The sequence below is a fragment of the Rhinatrema bivittatum genome, chromosome 6, assembly GCF_901001135.1.
Source record: "Rhinatrema bivittatum chromosome 6, aRhiBiv1.1, whole genome shotgun sequence".
Taxonomy (NCBI): domain Eukaryota; kingdom Metazoa; phylum Chordata; class Amphibia; order Gymnophiona; family Rhinatrematidae; genus Rhinatrema; species Rhinatrema bivittatum.
Window position 1 is genome coordinate 91,875,521 of NC_042620.1, and position 23,007 is coordinate 91,898,527.

At 42.7% G+C, this 23,007-nt stretch overlaps 1 protein-coding gene across 2 annotated transcripts in view; it reads left to right on the forward strand.

Annotated features, from left to right (window-relative positions):
* The window catches only part of PSMD14 (proteasome 26S subunit, non-ATPase 14), a 204,025-nt gene extending 183,335 nt beyond the window's left edge, over positions 1–20,690 (forward strand). For both annotated transcript variants that reach the window (XM_029605601.1, XM_029605600.1), the window contains exons 10-11: positions 12,409–12,471; positions 20,260–20,690. In XM_029605601.1, coding sequence (XP_029461461.1) covers positions 12,409–12,471; positions 20,260–20,358 — 162 coding nt within the window. In that variant the 3' untranslated portion in view covers positions 20,359–20,690. The remainder of the gene's footprint in view (positions 1–12,408; positions 12,472–20,259) is intronic.
* Positions 20,691–23,007: the final 2,317 nt, after the last annotated feature.

The following is a 23,007-nucleotide window of genomic DNA, read 5'->3' on the forward strand; positions in this document are numbered from 1 at the left end:
CCCTCTTCTCAACTTCCTAGAAGTACATTTTTGCCGGAAGGTAAGTTATACCCAGTTTTCTTCAAAAACTGGCTAAAGTGATTCCATTTACTTTGGAACCTAGACAGAACCTAGGTTCCAAAGAGAGAGAACCTAGAGAAAAACACGTTCAGTATTCTAAAATATATCCAAACTCCTAAACAAGCAGTGCCAATTCCAATACAGGACCTTAAAACAAGAATGTGGCAAACGCCATTATCTACGGCTGGTATAGATGAAGCTCCAACCTGTCCTCCATATGGGCTTCTCAGCCAGCTGCTGGTGTGGGCCTAGTGGCTACACTTGATAAAGCTGTGCCAATCACATCGCAGCAACAAGGGTCACTATCCCTGTGGGTGTTACATCAGCTATGTTAACATCCGGAATAACTGTTCATCAGCTGTATATGGTACAGTTTATATATAATTCTTTACAAAAGCTGCAAGATATGACCAGCAGCTTTCTACAGATACCATGAATTGTTTTATTCCAGTATTGCATGAAGCAAAGGAATATGGAAAGCCTCTGATTCGATCAGTTTATGCTGCATATGATGCTTTCTCTAGAATTTCTGCAGTAGCCATGAGAGCCAAAACGTTAGCATGGCAGCAAGCACCTGGTCTTCATGAGGATGTTCATGAAAAACTGGCTGCTGCTCTATGCACATGAGATCATCTCTTTAGAGGCAAAGTAAAAGAAACAGACCAATATTGTCACTATATAAAGAGATCCATGCATCAAAGGGTATAATCATCGGTTACTGTAATTCTTTTAGAGAATTCTTACTTACAAATAAAAGTATTCTCAATCAAAAAAAAATTAGTTTGATTCTTGATCGGATGCAGCCCACCACAGTGACAGTGTTTCAAATATATCCTTCAAACATCAAAGCAGTATTCAGTAAAATAAATAGATATAATCAAAATCTACATTGATTAAAATACAATATGGTATTAATGGGATAAAACTTGTCAAACAATTTAAGTACAGCATAATCTAGTTACAGAATAAAACATGATGAAAAAACATATATACAAAGACACACATCCATGCAAACATGCATAATACATTTTATAAATCAAATTTTTATTTTACTTTCAAATAAAATTGCATATGTAGCAAGATGTTTAATTTTTTTAATATACGATACAATTATTTACCCTTACAGAGAGATTCAGAAACACATGCCCCTAAAAACAATGGGGATAATTTTCAAAAGGATTTGTGTGTGTAAAAGTGGTGCATATCATAGCAATTTTCATAACATAGGAATGATGGTAGAAAAAGAACAGATGGTCTTTCCTGCCCAGCAAATTTCTTATGGCAGTAACTGTGCAGGTTACCTCCAAGCCTTATGTTAGCAACATGTTTACTTGGTGAGTAGCCTTGATAATTCAGACAATGCTGCTTGACCGTTCGTTGCTTTTGGACTTGTTGATAGAAGTAGTCCTGCGCTTTTTCCCTAATATTTGCATATCAGTACCCCGGACCGTAAAAGTCAGGGCCCTGGGTTAACTCTTGTCTGAATCCAATTCCTCTTTTACCCCTGCTGTTGAAGTGGAGAGCGATATTGCAATTACATCAAAATCATGAGTTATTTGGTTAAAGGTGGTAACTGCCACAGCAGGTTACCCCAATATACACCCTTTTCTTCATTTCCATGCTCTAGCATTTAGGGACCCACATTGTTTATCCATACCTTTTTGAATTCGTTTACTGTTTTTGTCCTCACCACCTCTTCCGGAAGGGCATTCTAGGCATCTGCCACTCTCTCCGTGAAGAAATACTTCCTAATGTTGATTCTGAGTCATCGTCCTTAGAGTTTCATTTCATGACCCCAGTACTATAGACTGCTTTCTGATAGAAAAGGTGTGACGTTCATGTATCATTAAAACTTTTCAGGTATCTGAAAGTCTGTTTCATCTCCGTTACACCTCTTCTCCTCCAGGGTATACATATTTAGATCCTTCAACTTCTCATAAGTCTTCAGATACAGACTCCACACCATTTTGATTGCCCTTCTCTGGACCACCTCCTTCCTGTCTCCGTCCTTTTTGTGATACGGTCTCCAGAACTGAACACAGTACTCCAGGTGAGGCCTCACCAAGGACTTGTACAATGGCATTATCACCTCCTTTTCCTTACTGGTTATGCAGCCCATCATTCTTCTGGCTTTAGATATTGCCTTGTCATATTGCTTCACCATCTTCAGATCGCCAGAGACTGTCACCCCAAAGTCCCTCTCACAGTCCGTGCACATTAGACTTTCACCCCAATCACAGACAGCTCTTCTGGATTACTACACCCCAGATGCATGACTCTATACTTCTTGGCATTGAATCCCAGCTGCCAAGTCTTTGACCACTCTTCAAGCTTTCTTAAATCACTTTTCACTCTCTACTTCTTTAGATGTGTCCTCTCTGTTGCAGATCTTAGTATCATCCAAAAACAGACAAACTTTACTTTCTATCCTTTCCCCAATGTTGCTCACAAAGGCATTGATCAGAGCCAGGTCCCAAAACTGATCCCTGTGGCACTCCACTTATCGCTCTGTCTTCAGAGTAGTTTCTATTTACCATTACATGCTGTCTCTTGTCAGTCAACCAGTTTGTAATCCACTCCACCACCTTGGTGTCAACTCCAAGCTTCTCATTTTATTCATGAGCCTCTTATGCGGGACCATATCTAAAGCTTTTCTGAAAGCCAAGTACATCTCATCTAGTACTCTTCCTCAATCCAGTTCCCTAGTCACCCAATCAAAAAAAAATTGGATAAGTCTGACAGGACCTTCTCCTGGTGAATCCATGCTGCCTAGGGTCCAGCAACCCACCAGATTTTAGATAGTTCACTGTCCTTTCCTTCAGCAGAGAAGGTGAGGCTAACCAGCTTATAATTTCCAGCCTCCTCTCTGTTAGCATTCTTGTGTAGTGGGACAATCACCACTCTTCTCCAGTCATATGGCACCACTCCTGAATCCAGGGATCTATTGAACAGGTCTTTCAGCGGACCTGCCAGCACATCTGTGTGTGCTCTTTCAGCCCCATGGCCTTGTCCACTTTGAGTTTTCCTAGCTCTTCTCATCCATTCTCTTCTGTAAATGGAGTTTTATCTACCCAGTTCCCATCTACAGTCTTGTTAACCAGCAATGGCCCTTCTCCAAGTCCACAGAGTGTATAGATCACATTGTTTCTCCTTATAAGTCCAACTTTATTTTATTATATTGTATTTATCTTTAAAACTATACCCCAACTTTAGGGATTTCTCACTTCTTTATTTAAAATGTCTTATTCAAATCTTCTATATTGTTGGTTACTTTATCAGAGCAGTCTCAATCAAAACACAGTCTCAGTCACGAGAGCATAAATTTCCCACTTATCTTAATGTTAACATCATTGCCCCAACATGAATCCACATTTCGAATTCTGCATCAGGGAGTCTTTATCTTTGAAAAATCTCCTCTGTAATCAGTCAGACTGCTCCCGAAAACAAATTTTTTGCACTACAATCTTCTGCAAGATAAATACAATATAATAAAATAAAGTTGGACTTATAAGGAGAAACAGTGTGTGATCTATACACTCTGTGGACTTGGAGGTCCTACAAATTTGTAATTTAAAAAATATTTAAAAATATAATAAAATAATTTCACTGGTGCACATATAGAATGGTTAAAGTGCAACTGGGTGACTGACTGCTGGTTTTTGTGATTGATATAGAAGTCCCCAGATTACTTGTAGTTCTGGGCATGGTTTTTGTGATTTTTGTAGCAGTGAATGATGACATAGACATAATTGGCATCTTAGAGACAGGGTGGAAGGAGGATAACCAATGGGACAGTGCTATACCAGGGTACAAACTATATCGCAATGACAGAGAGGAGCCACCCGGGAGGCAGAGTAGCGCTTTGTCTGGGATGGCATAGAGTCCAACAGGATAAACATACTGCATGAGACTAAATGCACAATCGAATCTTTATGGGTAGAAATCCCTTTGTTGGGGAAGACTATAGTGATAGGAGTATACTACGGTCCACCTGGCCAAGATGGTAGACGGACAATGAAATGCTAAGAGAAATTAGGGAAGCTAACCAAATTGGTAGTGCGGTAATAATGGGAGATTTCAATTACCACAAAGTCACTGGTGCAAGTAAAAGAATAAGGTTCCATTCAATAGTATAAGAATTTTTATTAAACCCAAAGTTTATAAATCATTCATTTAATACGGCAACTCCATACGGGTAGCAGCAAGAAGAGTTAAAGTCCCCCGACACGGTCCCGTGTTTCGCAGAGGCTGCATCGGGAGGGACCAACAAGACGTTTATTACGTCTTGTTGGTCCCTCCCGATGCAGCCTCCGCGAAACACGGGACCATGTCGGGGGACTTTAACTCTTCTTGCTGCTACCCGTATGGAGTTGCCGTATTAAATGAATGATTTATAAACTTTGGGTTTAATAAAAATTCTTATACTATTGAATGGAACCTTATTCTTTTACTTGCACCAGTGACTTTGTGGACTTGTTTATGTGCAAGCTTGCTTCTGTATATTTCTAGATTTCAATTACCCCAATATTGACTGGGTAAATTTATCATTGGGACATGCTAGAGAGATAAAGTTCCTGGATGGAATAAATGACAGTTTTATGCAGCAATTGGTTCAGGAACCGACGAGAGAGGGAGCAATTTTTTTTTTTTTGTAATAAACTGTTTATTCACAGGGTATCCATCAGTAAGAAAGAGACACAGCCAGTACATAGTAAGAAAAATTATACAAAGAAAAAGAGCACCAATAATACAGGCAGTACATCCAGTCCACCAGAACAACCCTGTCTTTTTAAACATTAACAAAACCACCCCCAACCCCCCTCCCCCTCCCAATGAAGAGAAGCAAGAAGCAAAAAAAACATTGTACAAAAATAAAGAAAATATAAAACGAAATCAGAGAACATGTGCAGCAAAAATAACCATTATCCCCGTGTCCAAGTACCAGGCCTCACCCAAAACTACCTCGTCAGAAGAACAAAAAGGAACAGCCCCAACCACTTAATGCCAGTGGAAAGGTATGTTCAAAGAGGAATCTGACAATGTGTCAATTGCCACTGCCGATACCATTTCCAAGGCTCAGCAAAACGTGCTAAACGATCATATTTAATTGCAGTTAATTTCTCCATATAGTATACCCAGTGAAGGCGTCTCAAAACACTATCAAACGGGGGAACATGGGCACTCCGCCAATCACGAGCTAGGACCCCCCGCAGTGCCATTAGAACAGCCTTCACAAAAGAACATTGAGATTTAGGCAAAGAATCTACAGGGAAATTCAAAAGCGCAACTTGAGGAGATAATGTTACTGGGGTGAGCAGCACCTCAAGAGGGAGCAATTTTAGATCTAATTCTCAGTGGAGCACAGGATTTGGTGAGAGAGATAACGGTGGTAGGACCGCCTAGCAATAGTGATCATAATATGATCAAATTTGAATTAATGACTGAAAGGGGGACAGTAAGCAAATCCACGGCTCTCGTGCTAAATTTTCAAAAGGGAAACTTTGATAAAATGAGAAAAATGATTAGAAAAAAACTGAAAGGAGCAGCTACAAAGGTAAAAAGCGTGCAAAAGGAGTGGTCATTGTTTTAAAAAAAAAAAAAACCCATCTAGAAGCACAGTCCACATGTATTCCACACATTAAGAAAGGTGGAAGGAAGGCAAAACGATTACCGGCATGGTTAAAAGGTGAGCTGAAAGAAGCTATTTTAGCCAAAAGATCTTCATTCAAAAATTGGAAGAAGGATCCAACAGAAGAAAATAGGATAATGCATAAGCAAGGAAGTGCATTGAGGAAATATACGCTCTTTGGGGTAATCGGAGCGGCCTCGGAGGGAACTTTCCTTCCCCCCCCCCCCCCCGGCCCTATCTAGAAACCCCCCCCACCACCACCACCACCACCTTTATCTTAAAAGTTACTACTGCCTCTGAGCAGTAGTAACTTACGCGCGCCGGCACAGCAGGCCCCGACACAGGCTGCTGTGTTGGGGCACTCGGCCATGCCCCCGGACCGCCCACATGCTCCCGAACACGCCCCCGATCCAAAACCGCGCCCCTGGCCACGCCCCCGACCGCCCCTTTTTGCAAGCCCCGGGACTTGTGTGCGCCGCCGAGCAGGGGGGTTCTGAAAGGGTTACATGCGTACCTTATGCGCGTAACCCTTTTAAAATCTGGCCCTAAGTTTCTCCAGCACTGTGGCCACCTGCATACAGGATGCTGGAGCAAGCCCTGAGCTGGCAGTACCACAGCCTCTGCCTGTGGTGCTGGTACTTCCATGAGACGTCTTGGAAATAGCCTTTGTTGTTCACGTTGTTCTTCTTCCACGGGTTCTCGTGTGGCAAGGCATCATATATGCCTTTGCAAGTACAATTGACACACACAAAATGGGTTTAGGAGAGTTGACTTGATAAAAACAGATGTTTTTATTGGTCCAGGAAGGCATGGTAGGGGTGGTGTGTCTTTTACATTTGGAGTTCTTTTCGTGCCGAATACGCACCACAATAATACCACGCTGCGCGATACCGGGTGTGATAATGACTTTTTAGCCTATAATGCCAAGAAAAAGGGTGTAGTTATTTGCCACGAAAAAACCCACGATAATGTGCGAAAGGGATTGCAGGAAGCGCTATCCAGGCCTAGTTTGCATTTTTCCTGCCCCACTCCACCCACTTTTATATTAATGCTAAATTTGCATACGTAATTTGCGATGCACTGTTTATCACGTGCGTTATCAAGTTATCGCACTTGATAATGGCGTATCGCAAATTGTTGAATGACCCTGTATATCGTCTAATGATCACTGGTGCACAGCTGGGCACCTACCTGGACATTGGATACATTTTTCCCATTTGTGAGTACTAGATAGATTATCACACCCTCCCTAGTGGGGTCCATTACCATTTATTTGAGCAGAGCCCCTTGAAGGACATCCACTATCTCCCTACTTGAAGATTCCACAGAAAGGATATTCCATTCCACATCTGGCAAATTTAAATCTCCAGCGAGCAACATCTCCCTTCTTTCCTATCTTTTGGATTTCTTCAACCAGATCTCTGTTCAAGTCTTCTGTTTGAGTTGGAGGTTTGTAAACTACATCTATGTAAATGGAAGCACCATCCTCTTTTTTTTTTTTTAAAGAACCAATGCTTCTTCCCTTCCCCACATCCCTTGCATTTCAGCTGCTTGAATATTGTTTTTGACATAAAGAGCTACTTCTCCCCCTTTTGTGTCCTCTCCTTCCTTCCTTTATCAAGATATAACCAGGGATGGTCGTATCCCATCGTGAGACTGTTAACCAGGTCTATATAACAGCAACTATGTCCAAGTCCTCATACTTACATGTGTAAAGTGCACTTATGTAAGTAAACCTACTTTGCAATTGCTGTAAAAAATAGATGCTTGGCCACTAATGCAAGATAGCTTTAATATACTCTTATTTTTTATTAATATATAAAATAACCATACATAACATGAAATATAAATGCTAATGGTTAATTAAAATATTCAACCATATTACAAATGATACATTTTTAAAAATTGTGCAATTATAATTCTGAAACAAGCAACAAAAATCCACTAAAAACAATCAGGCATTTTCTGACCTTTGCTGAGTGGGGTCACAATGGAATAATGGTCTCCCAATTAGTTCAGTAGCTGAGGAAATGTACTCTTGTATGACACTATGGGCCTGCAGGCTATGAATAACCATCTTAATTTTCTTTAAGATGCTTTGTAAGCTGATTCATAACAGATTCTACAACAGGAGAAACAGTTGATGGATGTGAAGAAGTCTCATTAGAATTTCCAGATGTAATATTTAGAAATGGGAGCATGTTCCTGAGTTAACAGACAATTGGATAAAGTTGAAGAAAATGAATCCGTGTTCAGGCTAGATGTTTCTATTACAATAAACACAGTATTAATGCAGATAAGTTATAAATGTTAACTAAAATATTTTCTATACAAAAATTGAAAATAAAAATAATTGCTCTTCGATATGCTTTTTCATATATTGTACACGAGTAGCAAACAAGGAACTGTGCAATTATGATGTATTAAACAAATAATCAATTCATACGAACATCATGAGTGGAAGCTGTTTTGTAGAATGTGATACCTCATATGATATTTGAGCCTCTGTATATTTATCAGTGTACTCACTTCAAAGGTGTCAAATATACACAACGTTAACCATAATTCTGAAAATTGGTTTAACGCAAAAAGACCTTTTTTATAATCATTGGTATCAACATTCAAAATTTCCGTGCTTCCTTTTTTTTTTCTACTAACTGTTCCTCTCTATGCAGCCAAGCATCTTCCTGGCACTTAGCATGATCTTATCTACCTGTTTGGCCACTTTGAGATCATCAGATATAATCATCCCCAGATTCTGCTCTTGTTTCGTACATAGAAAAATTTCACACCCCCCCCCCCCCCCCAGACTATACCGCTCCCTTGAGTTTTTACAGCTCAAATGTATTTTTTAGAATTGCATCTTAGCTGCCAGACTCTAGACCAGTGATTCTCAACCTTTTTTCGGCTGGGACACGCCTGACAGATGGTTCTAACATACACTGATCATGTGACCGTCACGGGACTAAATGTAAACATATACTCTGTATCCCCAGGAATCCCCTCAACCCCCAGCAATGTGTGCAGAGCAGAACTTAGGGCATTACCCTGTACAACTTGCCAAACAAAAAAGATATTCCGGTTCTGATATCATCTCAGTAAAAGCAAAACAAACTCCTTTTACTACCAGGCACAATAGCCTTCCTTATGAAAAGACAGTAATTTACCACTAATGCATATCCTATTGAGAAAATACAACAAATAAGATTGATACAAATGCCTACATGCTAGTAAAATATCTCACCTCGGTCACACACCCAGAACTGTCCTTCACCAAGTACAGAAAGACCACAAATTATAAATATGGAGACAGAAACTGGAATGGAAAACCAAAAAAGTCACTTTGCATGCAGTGCAAACCTGGAGAAATGGAAAGAGAAATATAGCACCTAACAGTCCCAGAATCTGCAATAATGCACACAAACCAATCTGCACAAAGTTACAACTGTATTATGGAACACACTCAAACAGTAACAACGCTACCTTTGAAAAGGCAACACTACAAATATTAAACCAGGCCCAAAACACTAATACACCTCCTATTAGGAAAATAGAACAAGCCAAGCTGTTATAGATCCCCACACAGAAATAATTGTAAAACTATACTAATAAATGTTACAAAACAGCTGATGAACAAAATAACACCCAACAATTTAAAAAATCATAAAAATGATTAAAACATTTATAGATATCAATAAAATATTTCAAAACAGCAGACATCGCATAATACCCAGTAATTAAAATGGCAGACAATCAAGAAAAAAAAACTTAAAAAGCCATCTTTACTTACCCTCTCCAGCAACTCTCCTACGCCTTTCCAGTGCAGGCCAATAGCATCACCAGAAGCAGCAATGGCTGCTGAAGCTCTGTCCTTACAGTCCTCTTCCTTAGGGCCCACAACCAGTCACTCACAAACACACCAATTAGACCCCACGACCAGTCTCGGTCGCTCTCTCTATCACACACACACACACCAGTCATCTTCCTGACCAGTCTCTCAGTCACACACCCAAACTCTCACCCAGGCATCCATTCACACCCACACATCCGCACCCATTCTCCCATGCATGCCCTGGGCCTCACTGCCAAACCTCTTCTTCCTTCCCTGCAGGGATGGGCTCCAGTTCCGCCACGGTTTTACTCCGGCAGGCCTTCTTTTTTTTTCTTTTTTTTTTTTGCCGCCACGTTGATGACTTCCCGTTGCTTCCTTGCTTGGTCGAGGTTGGATTTCCTCTTCGCTGCCACAGGAATGAGCTCCAGTGGTGGCCTTGCTTGTCGGGGTCAGGCTTCTTCACCGCCAGGGGGTGAGCTCCCATGGCGGCTTTGATTCGTTAGTGTCGGGCTTCTTCGCTGTCACGGGGATGAACTTCTGTGGCAGCCTTGCTTCATCGTGATCGGGCTTCTTCACCCCCATGGGGATGAGCTCCCATGGCGGCCTTGTTTGGTCAGTTGGGCTTCGACACTGCCATTCCTCTTAGCCCCCTCAAACCACCCCACCCTCGAGCTATGCGATGCCCTTTCTTCCTGCCTCACCAGCCAATCAGAGGCTTCTTCCCTTCTTCCTTCTCCCACTGGCAGGGTAGAAGGGAGGAGGCTTCTGACTGGCCTGCATGGAGGCAGGAAGAAGGGAGGAGGCTTCCCATTGGGCAGAGGGCAGAAAGATAGGAGGCTTCCCATTGGCGCGTGGGGGCTGGAAAAAGGGAAAAATTAAGCTCAACTGGGGCAATGGGATACTGGGAGCCGCAACATACCTGCCAATGCTTGGCGACACACCGGTTGAGAATCGCTGCTCTAGTCCACTTCTCATGTTTCACTAGATCCCTCATGTTTTCCACACCTTCCTGGCTGTCTACCCTGTGCAAATTTTGGTATCAGTCAAAAAAGACAGACCTCTCCTGATAATCCTTCCACAATACTACTTTTGAAAATATTGAAAAGAATCAACACAAGGACCAATAACCAGTAGCAATGCCTTTTTATTGGAGTAAACTCCATTTACCACTTCCCTTTGTCACCTCCCACTCTCAACCAGTTTCTAACCCAGTCACTCACTTTAGGACCTACACAAAGGGTGTTCAGTTTATTTTATAAGTCACCTAGGTGGAACAGTGTCAAAAGCCTTACTGAAATCCAAGTATATTACATCTGAAGCTCTCCCTGATTCAATCAATCAGGGCAGCATCTTCAGAAAAAAAGGAAAGGCTTATCAGATCAGAACTATGGCAACTTCCTTGGCATATCTTTGCTCTGCCTCTTTAGAAGATATATACAGAGCAGTCACACCTGGTCCTCCATCCTACCTTTACTGCCTAGAAAATGTCTCATGTCAAGACAGCAGGTGTGACCAAGTAGGCTTAAAAAATGTCCTTCAACTCTACCCTCCAGCCTCTAGCTAAAATATGGATTGTATGCTTCTCAAAGAATATTTAATATATAACAAAGATTTCCATGCAACCCTTAGCTCGGGAGTCCCCATTGTGTGGCTGATTTTTGTCCTGCTTGTTCATGGATAAAGCAAAATTGTTCACCTATAATAGGCATTCTCCAGATTCAGCAAATAAATCAGTCAAACAATACCCCCTTCTTTCCCTTAGAGTTGACGGTTAGCTTACTAGAAAGACTGAGGAGATTTGTGTGATGGCAGCCACGTGGGAATGTCTGCACATGCTCTAAAAGTCCTTTTCTGATTTCTGAAAATGCTTTTCTGTCTTGCCGCCATCGGATGATATCACCCACTTGTGTGGCTGATTTATTTTTTTTCTTGCTGTCTTTGGAGAACACCTGTTACAGCTAAGCAACTATGCATTACTCAAAGCAAAGCAAGTTACTGGAATCCTGCAAAGATGCAATCCCCTCTCTTTTTCAGTTAAACCTATTTATTGCTATGTTCCATTCTCCAAGGCCATCTTTGAATAGGCAAAGATTAAGTGTTCACTTCATTGGATGTTCTACTGGCACTTTGGATTAAGACCTATATAAAAGGATAGTTACAGTTAAACCAACAGTGACTTCAATTCAGCCATGCTGGAAGTTGTATGTTTTTATTTTCTTTGTTCTGCCACTTTTTCCCATGTGAGGGAGGATCCGTGACAAGCTGTTGTCATGTTGCCCTCCGGCTACTATATTTATGAGCAGAAGCATGATATTTAAAGTGGCAATGCCTACTACATCTGACACTGTCATTTTATTATTTTTTTTGTTTTTGTTTTACTGTGATTAGAAGGCTGCTGAGAGGACAGGAAATGAAGACCTAGCCTGATCTTTATTGTTTAAAAATGGAATGTTAAGCTGTAAACAGATCTCCAGCTAACGAATTAGCTGGGCTCTGAGAAAATGCTGGCAGCAGACTGTGGCATCTACAGCTCCTTTTCAGCATTCACACAGACTTATCAGAGGCAAAACCACCACCTGGGCAAGTACTGAAGCAGCTCCCAGTTGGTGGCTTACTTCTGACAAGTCACAGAAGAGGCGATGAGAGGGGAAGGAAGGAAAGATTTATTTAAAAAAAAAATATATATATATATATAGATAGATATATCCTGCACATATCCAATGTTCATGGTGGAGAGCAGCAATAACATACAATATTGAATAATAAGCCTTCCTCCCTATTTATTTATTGTACAACAACCAAATCATTATCATCATTTTTTAAGGAGAACTTGCATTGTTGGCCTGGAAAAGATAAATATAAAGATAAAATGACTTTTTCTTTGTAGGCTGTTGAAGAAGAAGATAAAATGACACCAGAACAGCTGGCAATAAAGAACGTTGGTAAACAGGTGAGGGGATTTTATCTGGATGAGATAGCATAAGATGCCCAGACATACAATATGGGGTACATATACTCTTCTATGAGGTCAGCTGAGAGGGGGAGGGGTCAAACTAACTTAATTTGCAAAAAAGATTCTCAGAAATTTGAAGTCCATCAAATCGTCAGCATAAGACTTGGTCCTAAAAAGATTAAGAATCCAGTTCATCATGAATCAGTGTAGCAGAAACATCAGCTAAATAAGCAGTGATGAAATGTGCATTGGGGCATGCAGCATTGGCACCCAGATAGGCTGCTCAGCCAGCAATTAGCCAATCTATTGAGAATTTGTTGCTTTGTCACCCGAGTTTTATTTTCCCACTTTTCTAAGTTTGCCTCAGATATTGTAAATTGGAAAAGAGATGCATGGACCCAGAGAATTGAATGTTTAAGCTGTATTTTTTGTGTACCATGTAGTAATTTCAAAAATTTAAATGACAAGTGGAAGAAAATTCACAATTTTAATTGCTAAGTCACTGTTTTTTAGATTCTTTAAATGACTGCCTTTCAGTTCCCTTAAACCTCTGACTAGCCATGTTAGCAAGTCACAAAATACTTCATTCAGTGACTATGATTGGTCTGTGATTAACTTTTGTCACAAATGTCACTTAGCCTCTCCCCTCTCCTGGAGGCCCACCTAACCAGTCAGGTTTTCAGGATATACATAATGAATATGCATGAGATAGACTTGCATACTTTGGGAGGCCCAGGATATGCAGACCTATTTCATGCATATTCATTGTAGCAATCCTGAAAAACCCATTGGATAGGTGTGCCTCCGGGATTGGACTGGGAAATGCTGACTTTGCCCTCTTATTTTTTTATCTTTCATATACCTGAAAGAATATGGATATAATATCTTGTAAAAGTAAGAAAACATTAAATGGCAGATTGTGGTGCGGATATGAGGTGTTAGTGCAGAGCTTCCCAGACCTGTCCTGGTAACTCTACAGCCACTCAGATTTTCAGAATATCCACAAGGAATTTGTATAATGAACATTTGCATATATTGAAAATCCACTAGATGTACATTTATCTTGTGTACATTCATGTGGATAATGTGAAAACCCAGTTGGCTGTGGGGGTCATCAGGATAGGATTGAGAAGCCCTGCATTAGTGGTTATCAGTGGTGCATCCCGTTTTGAGCAAGGAGCAAGCATGCTTCTGAAGAAGATTCTTCCTACTTGTATCTACAATTTTGTAGTCCATCTGCTGCAAATCCCTGTTAGTAAATAGGCTATATGAGGAGATAGCCTTCATTGCTTACTAGTCTTTTAATTGACTAGATAAATATTTTTTTTTAATTTAAAAGGGTACAAACTGCATTATAAATTCATTGTCCACAATTAATCATATGTCTGTCTACAAGTTCGTTTTGCAGTAAATAGTTTGGATATTATTGTATTATAGGTGTGCTATAGGAAGCAGAGGAGGAATTTTTTTGTTCTTCTAAGGTTATTTTTACTGCAAATTTATAAATCTTAGGATGAGAAGTCAAGTAATCCAGAGCCTCCCTCATCCATACATGCTGCTTCAGATTTTGGGCATTCTCCTTGGACAAGCAGGATGGTAGTCCTCACATGTGGGTGACATATTCCGATGGAGCTCGGCACGGAAAACTTTTGTCAAAGTTTCTAGAAGCTTTGACCAGCACACTGAGCATATCCAGCATACCACTATCCACGTGAGGTCTCCCTTTCAGTCTCTTCTTTTCCAAAGTGCAGATGCCTCACAGTTCACGGAGTCCTCTTTTCTTATTTTTCTCGAGAGTTTCAGGGTTTTTCCCCTTCTTCCTCATCTGGTCCCCCTTCGCAGTCAGTGTCTTCTCGGTGCAGTAGGTTTTTTTTACTACCTTTTTGTCTCATTGAGGTCTATTCCCAACTACCCGCCTTGCGTTAACCACTGGTCATTAACTGCACACCGGGTGTTTTTTCATGGCGTCATCTGGTTTTCATCAGTGCCCATGGACCATGTCCATCACAGATCTGCTGAGGTCTGCATCCTCTGCCTGGGGACTTCGCACGACGTCCATGGGTGTCGTCTGTGTGACCAGGTGGACCCCCAAAGGCTTTCGGGCACGTCTCGATAAGATGGAGAAACATTTTGGTTCTTCGAAGTCTGCTCCTTCCACTCCTGCATCAGAGCCTTCGACGTGAGAGGTTGCAGGGAGCCCCTTGATACGCTCCCTCTCGCCGTTCCTCTTGCTATTTCCTCGAAGGATTGCAGGGATGGTGACAGATCCTTGATGATTTCATCGCTATCCTGGACATTGGGGTCTTCTGCCTCCTTGGTACCAGGGAAAGACCGGGCTGAGCACCATGCGAGATCCCGCAGGCATTGCCACTGATCACCATCGGCGCAAGGTTCCGGTTCCGGCATGGCAGCATCGGCAGCCATACTGCCACCAAAGCGACACCAGCCATCGGAGGCCCCTTCCTCTGATGTTTCTGGGAGTCCCAGGCATTCCCCACTGATATCGGTGCAGGGCACCAAGCCACCTCGGAGACCCGAGGAAGAGCCGGTGATGCCTCGTCCCCCTCCCTTAGTCCTGGTCACACTGGACTTTCAGGAGGAGCTGGACCACAGGGTGCAGTCCAAGGTGCTCAAGGCATTCCAGAATGTTGAGCCTCCCATACTGGTGCCTGAGCCTCTGCTGTCTGTTCATGCACCCCTGCTGGAACATCTGGACATCCTTTTAGGCGCCCTACCGATGCCCGAATGACCTTCGGTTCCCCAGTGGCCACCGATTCCTTCCGTCAGAGTGATCCTGATCTGGTCCTCTGAGGAGGAAGATACGGCCAGCGCCATGTCCCTAAGGCCTCAGTTCCCCGATCCCTTACCAGGTCCTTCCAGCCTCTGCAACCTCCAGTCCCCTCTATGCCAGAGGAACCGTTGATTCCCGCAGTGCCCTCAAGACCTCCGAAGCTGTCGGAGCCCAGGGCTGATGTCCCTCACAGGCCTCACCCGCATCGTGCTGACCCCAGTGAGGAGGAAGGACCTTATGACCTCTGGGGACATGATTCCACAGAATCGTCCTCTGAATACTGACGACCCCCTCTCAGAACCCTCCCCGCCTGAGGAATGGTACCGGTCGCCCCCCGAGGACTTGTCCTTCGCAGGGTTTATCAGGGCCATGGCCAAGGCCATACCCTTCCAATTGCTCATGGATGCACAACATAAGATGCTGGAAGTACTCCAGTTCGTCAATGCTCCTAAGGAGATCGTGGCGGTTTGCATCCACAACATGCACAGCCTCCTCCTCCAAATGTGGGAGCACCCGATCTCTATTTCCCCTGTCAATAGAAAGACTGATGCCACAGCAAGCTCCTAGGCCCCAGCCAGCGCCCCAGCAAGCTCTGACTATGGGCTTATGACTGGCAGCAAGGGAGCATGAGTCAGTCAAGCGCACCCCTGACGCCGGATGCCCCAGTGGGAGGCAGGCTTCTCGGCTTCGCCCATCGCTGGGAGGAGATCACTTCAGATCGCTGGGTCCTTACCATCATCCATCAAGGATACCGTCTCAGCTTCAGCCAGCTACCAGAGACCTCTCTCCCATGTCCATTGTGGGGTTCGTTCACCCAGCAGGTCATGCTTCAAATGGAACTCTCCGCGCTTCTGTCAGCAGGCACGGTAGAGCCAGTCCTTCGCCCCCAGTAGGGCAGAGGATTCTATTCGAGGTACTTCCTCATTCCAAAGAGGAAGGCGGCTTGCGCCCCATCCTCGATCTCGGGCCATTGAACACGTTTCTCGCAAGAGAAAAGTTCAAGATGGTCTCTCTGGCTATGCTGATTTCTCCTCCTCAAAAGAGGAGATTGGCTCTGCTCCCTCAATAAGAATATAAGAATATGAGCATAAGCCTCTCAAGGAGGCTTATGCTCATATAGTCTTCTTCCCCGGCCACAGAAAATACTTCTGCTTTGTGGTGGGGAAGGCTCATTATCAATACAGGGTGCTGCCTTTCAGGTTGGCCTCAGCCCCCCATGTTTTCACCAGGTGCCTGGCGGGTGGCGGCCTATCTCAGGTGTCAGACAGTGCATGTTTTCCCATACCTAGACGACTGGCTGATCAAGAGTGGATTCCCGGCAGGGGCTTTGAGTGCTTAGCCCTGACAGTACAGATGCTACAAACCTTGGGGTTTGTCATCATCTACCCCAAGCCTCATCTCTGCCCGTCTCCTCAGCTGGACTTCATAGGAGCCAGACTAGACACTGCGCAGGCAAAGGTGTTTCTGCCCGGGATTGGGCTCCTGCCCTCCGCCTCGCTGGCGGCCTTATATCCGCATCATCCAGCAGGTGACCACCCAGCTTCTGCTCAGTCTGTTGGGCCACATGGCGGCTTCAGTCCACATCACCCCTCTCGCCCGCCTGGGCGTGCGGAGGGCTCAATGCGGTCGCAGTGGCGACAGGTTGCAGTCACGGAGCCCCTGCCTATGTCTTTGGTCCTGGTGGGAAAACATCTCCAGTTTGGAGCAGGGGATTCCCTTCCAAGCTGCCCCGCCTCAAGTGATCTTCACCACCGACACCGCTCTCCTGGGCTGGGGAGCCCATGTGGATAGCATCCACACTCAGGGTCTCTGGACTGCTCACGATGCCTGCTGTCAAATAAACCTTCTGGAGCTTTGGGCGATCTGGTATGCCTTATGGGCGTTCAGAGACTGGTTGTCGCACAGGGCAGTCCTGATCCGGACAGACAACCAGGTGGCTATGTGGTATATCAGCAAACAGGGAGGCACGGGTTCGTTCCTCCTGTCACGAGGCGGTGCAGGTGTGGGCCTGGGTCCTGTCGCAGGGGATGTCGCCAAGAGCGACATACCTGCCCGGAAATCTGAATGTGCCGGCAGACCGGCTGAGTCGCTCCTACCAGTCACTCGAGTGGTCCCTCAACCTGGAGGTAGTGGCCAAACTGTTTCATCGGTAGTGTACACCAGAGATGGACCTCTTTGCCTCCCCACACAATCACAAAGTGAGCAGATGGACGTCTGGCCTGAGATGCCTTCTCCCACCAATGGGGGAGAGGTCTGCTGTATGCATACCCTCCTCTACCACTCCTCTTGAAGACGTTGCTGAAGCTTCAACAGGATGGAGAGACCATGATCTTAGTGGTGCCCTTTTGGCCCCTACTGGTCTGGTTCCCGCTCCTGCAGGACCTGTCGGTCAGGGCCCCCATCCGGTTGAGGACTGCACACAATCTGATCATGCAGAATCAGGGCACCTTGCACTCTCTGAACCTCCGGGCACCAGTCCTGACGGCTTGGATGTTGAGCGCATAGTCCTTCAGCCCCTGGCTGTCTCGGACAGTGTCTCCCAGGTGCTGGTGGCTTCTAGAAAGCCTTCCACCAGGAAGTCCTACAGCTTGAGATGGAGAAGATTCTCTGTCTAGTGTGCGGGCTATGATTTGGATCCATTCACATGCCCCCTTCCCCAGCTAATGAACTACTTATGGCACCTTTCTGAGTCTGGCCTTCAAACCAACTCAGTTAGGGTTCAGCTTAGTGCTGTCAGTGTGTACCCTGGAGGTGTCTCTGGCATGCCCGTATTGGTGCAGTCTTTGGAAGGTTGCTTTATGAGGGGCTTGCTCCAACTGAAGCCTCCTCTTCGACCTCCTGTTGTGTCCTGGGACCTCGACATTGTCCTTGCGCAGCTCATGCATCCTCCTTTTGAGCCACTGCGTTCCTGCGATCTGAAGTTCCTCACTTGGAAAGTTATTTTCCTGGTGGCGATTACTTTGGCTAATAGAGTCAGTGAGCTTCAGGGCATGGTTACGTACCTACCATACACAAGGTTCTTTCATGATTGTGTGGTCTTGCGTATGCACCCCAAGTTTCTGCCTAAGGTTGTAACTAAATTCCACCTTAATCAGTCCATCGTTTTACCCACCCTTTTTTTTTCCCTAGGCCTCATTCCCACCCAGGGGAATGGGCTCTTCTATCTAGATCTCACAGCTGGCCATAGGCAGTCCTCTCAGCTCTTTGTGTCCTTCAATCCCAATAGGCTGGGAATGGCAGTGGGTAAATAAACCTTATCCAACTGGCTGGCGGATTGCATTGCCTTCTGCTATGCACAAGCAGGCCTTCCACTGGCTGGCAGCGTAAAGGCTCACTATGGTGAGCCATGGTGATGTTGGTGGCTTATTTGTGAGCAGTCCTTGTCGTCGAAATTTGCCAGGCCGCAACCTGAAGTTCTCTTTGCACATTTACGGCTCATTACTGCCTGTACAAGGATGGGCGTCAGGACAGTGCCTTTCGTCAATCCGTCCTGCACAATCTGTTCCAGACCTGAGCCCAACTCTTCCTGATCGTGCTTCTAGTGGTACCAAACCCCTGTCGATCTACAGTGCCGCAGTTGTTGTTGTGCCTGTTGGCACTTTGTTTGGTCGCTGTTGGTCTCTTCTTCTACGGGACCAGTCTGGAGCTTGGTATTCACCCACATATGAGGACTACCATCCTGCTTGTCCTAGGAGAAAATGCAGTTGCTTACCTGTAACAGGTGTTCTCCTAGGACAGCAGGATGTTAGTCCTCAGGAATTCCGCCCGCCTCCCATGAAGTTGGGTTCTCCTTACGGTTTGTTTTATTTTTTCGCTCTTATTTTTCTGTTACGAGATTGAAGGGGGACCTCGCGTATACATGCGGATAGAGGCATGCTGGGCATGCTCAGTGTGCTGGTCAAAACTTCTAGAAACTTTGACAAAAGTTTTCCATGCTGGGCTTCCTTTGGATGATGTCACCCACATGTGAGGACTAACATCCTGCTGTCCTAGGAGAACACCTGTTACAGGTGTCAAGAATTTTTTTTTCTGGCAGCCTGGGTTGAGCCTAGAGAGACAGCAGCATCCACATTATTACCCTACACGGCCAGTTCCATTAGTTCTTTCTCTCTGTTGGATATTAATTGTTTGTAAAAGAGGGAGACTAACCTTCTATGTGCTAAATGGAAAACATAATATTCATACTGATATGAAGACAGGACTGATTCAGGTTCCCAATTTAAACTCAAGAGGGAAACTCATAATATGCTGTAATCCATTTCTAACCCAGTCCTGGAGGCATACCTGACTGGGTTGTTAAACCCGGGATTAAAAAGCTATGAATGAGATTTGTATAAACTAACTATGCAATGGTATCTTATTCATATTCACTATGGATAACCTATGGATAAGTGTGCCTCCAGGACTGAGCTGGGATACACTGCTATAATCACTAGCAGAGGGATTATAAATCTTAGCATTCTAATCTGAAGTTAATTCAATTGTAAACATTAGAACAATATACCTAACAAGCCTGGCTTTGCACAGTTTGTTAGTTTAAAAAGAAAATAATTCTCTGCCTTCACTAATCTTTAGTCATCAGGTTTGCAGAGAATACTAGACACTTATTTTGAGATTCAGAAGTTGTTTTGTTGAAATAGTGTCTATGCTGGTAGCACCAGCAGCAGAAACAAATTTAAATGCTGAAAACTGATGGCAAAGGATGTATCCCATGTTATGGACAACAGGTGTATTTATATATTTGAGCCAGTAACTAGGGTGAAGGAAGACCACAGCTCACAATAATTCCTGACAGTCTCCAATACAACTACTCTCTAAAATGCATTTTAAATTACAAAAAAAAGAATATTTATTTTGTTTCCAGCTAACTAGCGAACATTTGTAGAGAGTGACACATTTGTTAGTTGCAATTTCAGCGTACCTTTATTAGATGCAAATTATTGCTGGAGTAACAGACTAGTAATACCGTGCTTTGTTTTTTTCTTTTTATGCAGGACCCAAAACGCCATTTGGAAGAACATGTGGATGTTCTTATGACATCAAATATCGTTCAGTGTTTAGCAGCTATGTTGGATACAGTTGTATTTAAATAGCGAGCTGAATGGGAATGGCTGTTGACTTACTTTCTGTGTATATTTGCCTGTTGTTTCTAACTCTCAGAACCAGGGATTGCTGATAGTTTATTTGGTTAACAGAAGACATCTGGCATAATTTGCAGTCTAAGAGCAGCACCTTAACACCTTTCTGTCTGATATGTAATTACTTCTGTTCCTTTATGGTGGGGTCTTTACAGATCTCCCCAGCAGTTAAAGAACATGTCAAATTGGAAAAATTTTATCAAGTTTCCATTTAATATTGTAAAAATAATTAAGTAGTGCATATAAATTTTGATTGTTACTACCTAATAAAAATACATTTACATTTATCTAGTTGCTTGCTTAGGAACTTTTTGCCATTGGTATTAACTAAGTGTAACATGTCAACATATTTTTTTTTAAGATGTAAACAAATCATCTTTTGTATATATGAGAAGCTCAATGTGGTAGTGTTCTTAAGAAAACAATAGCTCATACTTTGCTTTGGCACAGTTCTGTCAGCACTATTTTGTTACATTGCCATTTTATTTCTGTTAATGATTTGCCAGAAAAGGTCTATTTGTAATTAACTTTGGCAGATAGGGTTGGAAACCTAATCTCTGTCTGTATGTCAGATTCCAGAAAAATCAATTCCATAGTTTAATATAGACAAGGACCGAAATCTGAATAAATTCTGTAAACTTTTCATTTATAAAGACACATAAACATTAACAAGTATATGCAGAATCTGATACTGCACCATAAAACTAATCAAAAATATAAAATAAAAACCATCCCATTTAGAGTTTGTGTGCTAATCCTAGTAAGTGTAGAGCAAATTAGGTTATAGGTCTTTACCTCTCCCATAAGTGCATAGATCAACTTTTCTAATGGAGTGCTGTCATCTACCTTGCTCATCCAGCACTCCAGCTGTGGCAAAGTCTTCCAGCAAAACACTATAGTTAAACATACAGCATGTAACAGCTGGTTAACCAGCCTGAGAGGAATATGAGATGTGGACTTCTCCAACTCCCCACCCCAAGTAACCCAGTAGACTTAAGAAGGGATATAAGGAAAAAGAGGCCACACAAATCCTAGAATTTTTTTTCAACTGATAACCAAAAATCTTGGATAAATTTGGTGTGCCACCAACATATAAATATGTAAACCAATCTATCTACTTTGTTTTCAACATAAGAACTGGACTTGCTAAATTTAAAGGAAAAATAGGTATTTGGTACTTATGCTGTAATAATATCAATTCCCAGTTTTTTGTAACAAACTATTTTTTATGAGCACAAAGTATAAAGCCAATCTTTAGAAATAAAATTGATTTGACAGTCCAGATTCCAACTATATATTAATGAAAGTAGTGTCTCTATTCATCAGACAGTTGTATATATGTATAGGGTGAAGTTGGATCAACATTGATGCTTGAGAATTAGAGATGGGTATGTCTTCCCACTGATTTTATAAGGCAAGCTATGTCTTTACATAATTTAAGGTATAAATAAATAATTGACTGAATGATTGCAAACTCCAAAGCCAGTTTCTGGACAGTCTTAATATTGGGTCCCTTGTATAAGTAATCAAAATATGACTGTTCCCAGCCCCCAAGTATCAGGAGAGAAATTAAAGAATGATAACTGCAAATTAATATATAATGGAGAAATAAGCACCAACAGGTCTGCCTTTTTATGGAGCAAATCTGCAAACACCATATCCTCAATGTATGTACAGTGATCTGATCATCTCTGCAGATTTGGTTGTAGACCCAAGAGCTCAAAGCCAGTAGCATGATAGTGAAAGACTATAGCCTCAGACTTGGCCCTGTCTTTGAGAAGTCACCAAGGTTAGATTAGATCAGAGCCCAACTGCATAACATAGACAGCCTAGCATTCTCGTAATAAAATTGAAAATTGGATAAATCCATTCAGTGATAATCACTTAGCACAAGTAGTAAATAAAATTTAAATCAAGGGGTCTTAATGGTTCCAAGTAAAACTAGAAATATCTCCCAACAAACAGCAAATATGACTGACAACAAATTACAGGGAACATGCTGAAATGGGTATAGGAAGTGAGGTAAAACAATCATCTTATTATCTCTTTATTGATTTTTTCAAAATTATACAAAGCATCCACTTTGCTAAAGAAAATATGATGACACATAATAAGGTGATAAACATTTCAGGAAGACATAAACAACAATCATCTAATAATGTTAATCCTACCCATCCAAGAGATAGGGAGCGATGTCTACTTCTCTGGGGGACCCGCTTACTAAGCATTTTTCCTATAGACTTACAGTGAGAAAAATCATTTAATACATCAGGCTCTAATTTCACTTTAATCTTAAGAAACACAGGAGCATAATTAAGTCTAAACAACTTGGAGAAGTTTGAGGAAATTTGTGTTCCCAATTACTTAATCTAAGATTAGCAACCTTAAAATCAGCAAGGCTCAGAGTTGCATGTTCTCAAGGATCCACACAGAAGATCTCTGATGTAATTGATTTTGTGCCCAGATATAATTGATTAAAATATTGAACAAAGCAGGGCAGATTTATTAGAGTTAGCAATGTATATTGTTGGTGTAGAAAGAAATTTTGTAAGAAGAATCACAAAAGTCAAAGCTAGACATCAAAGATGACTTCCTACTAGCCTT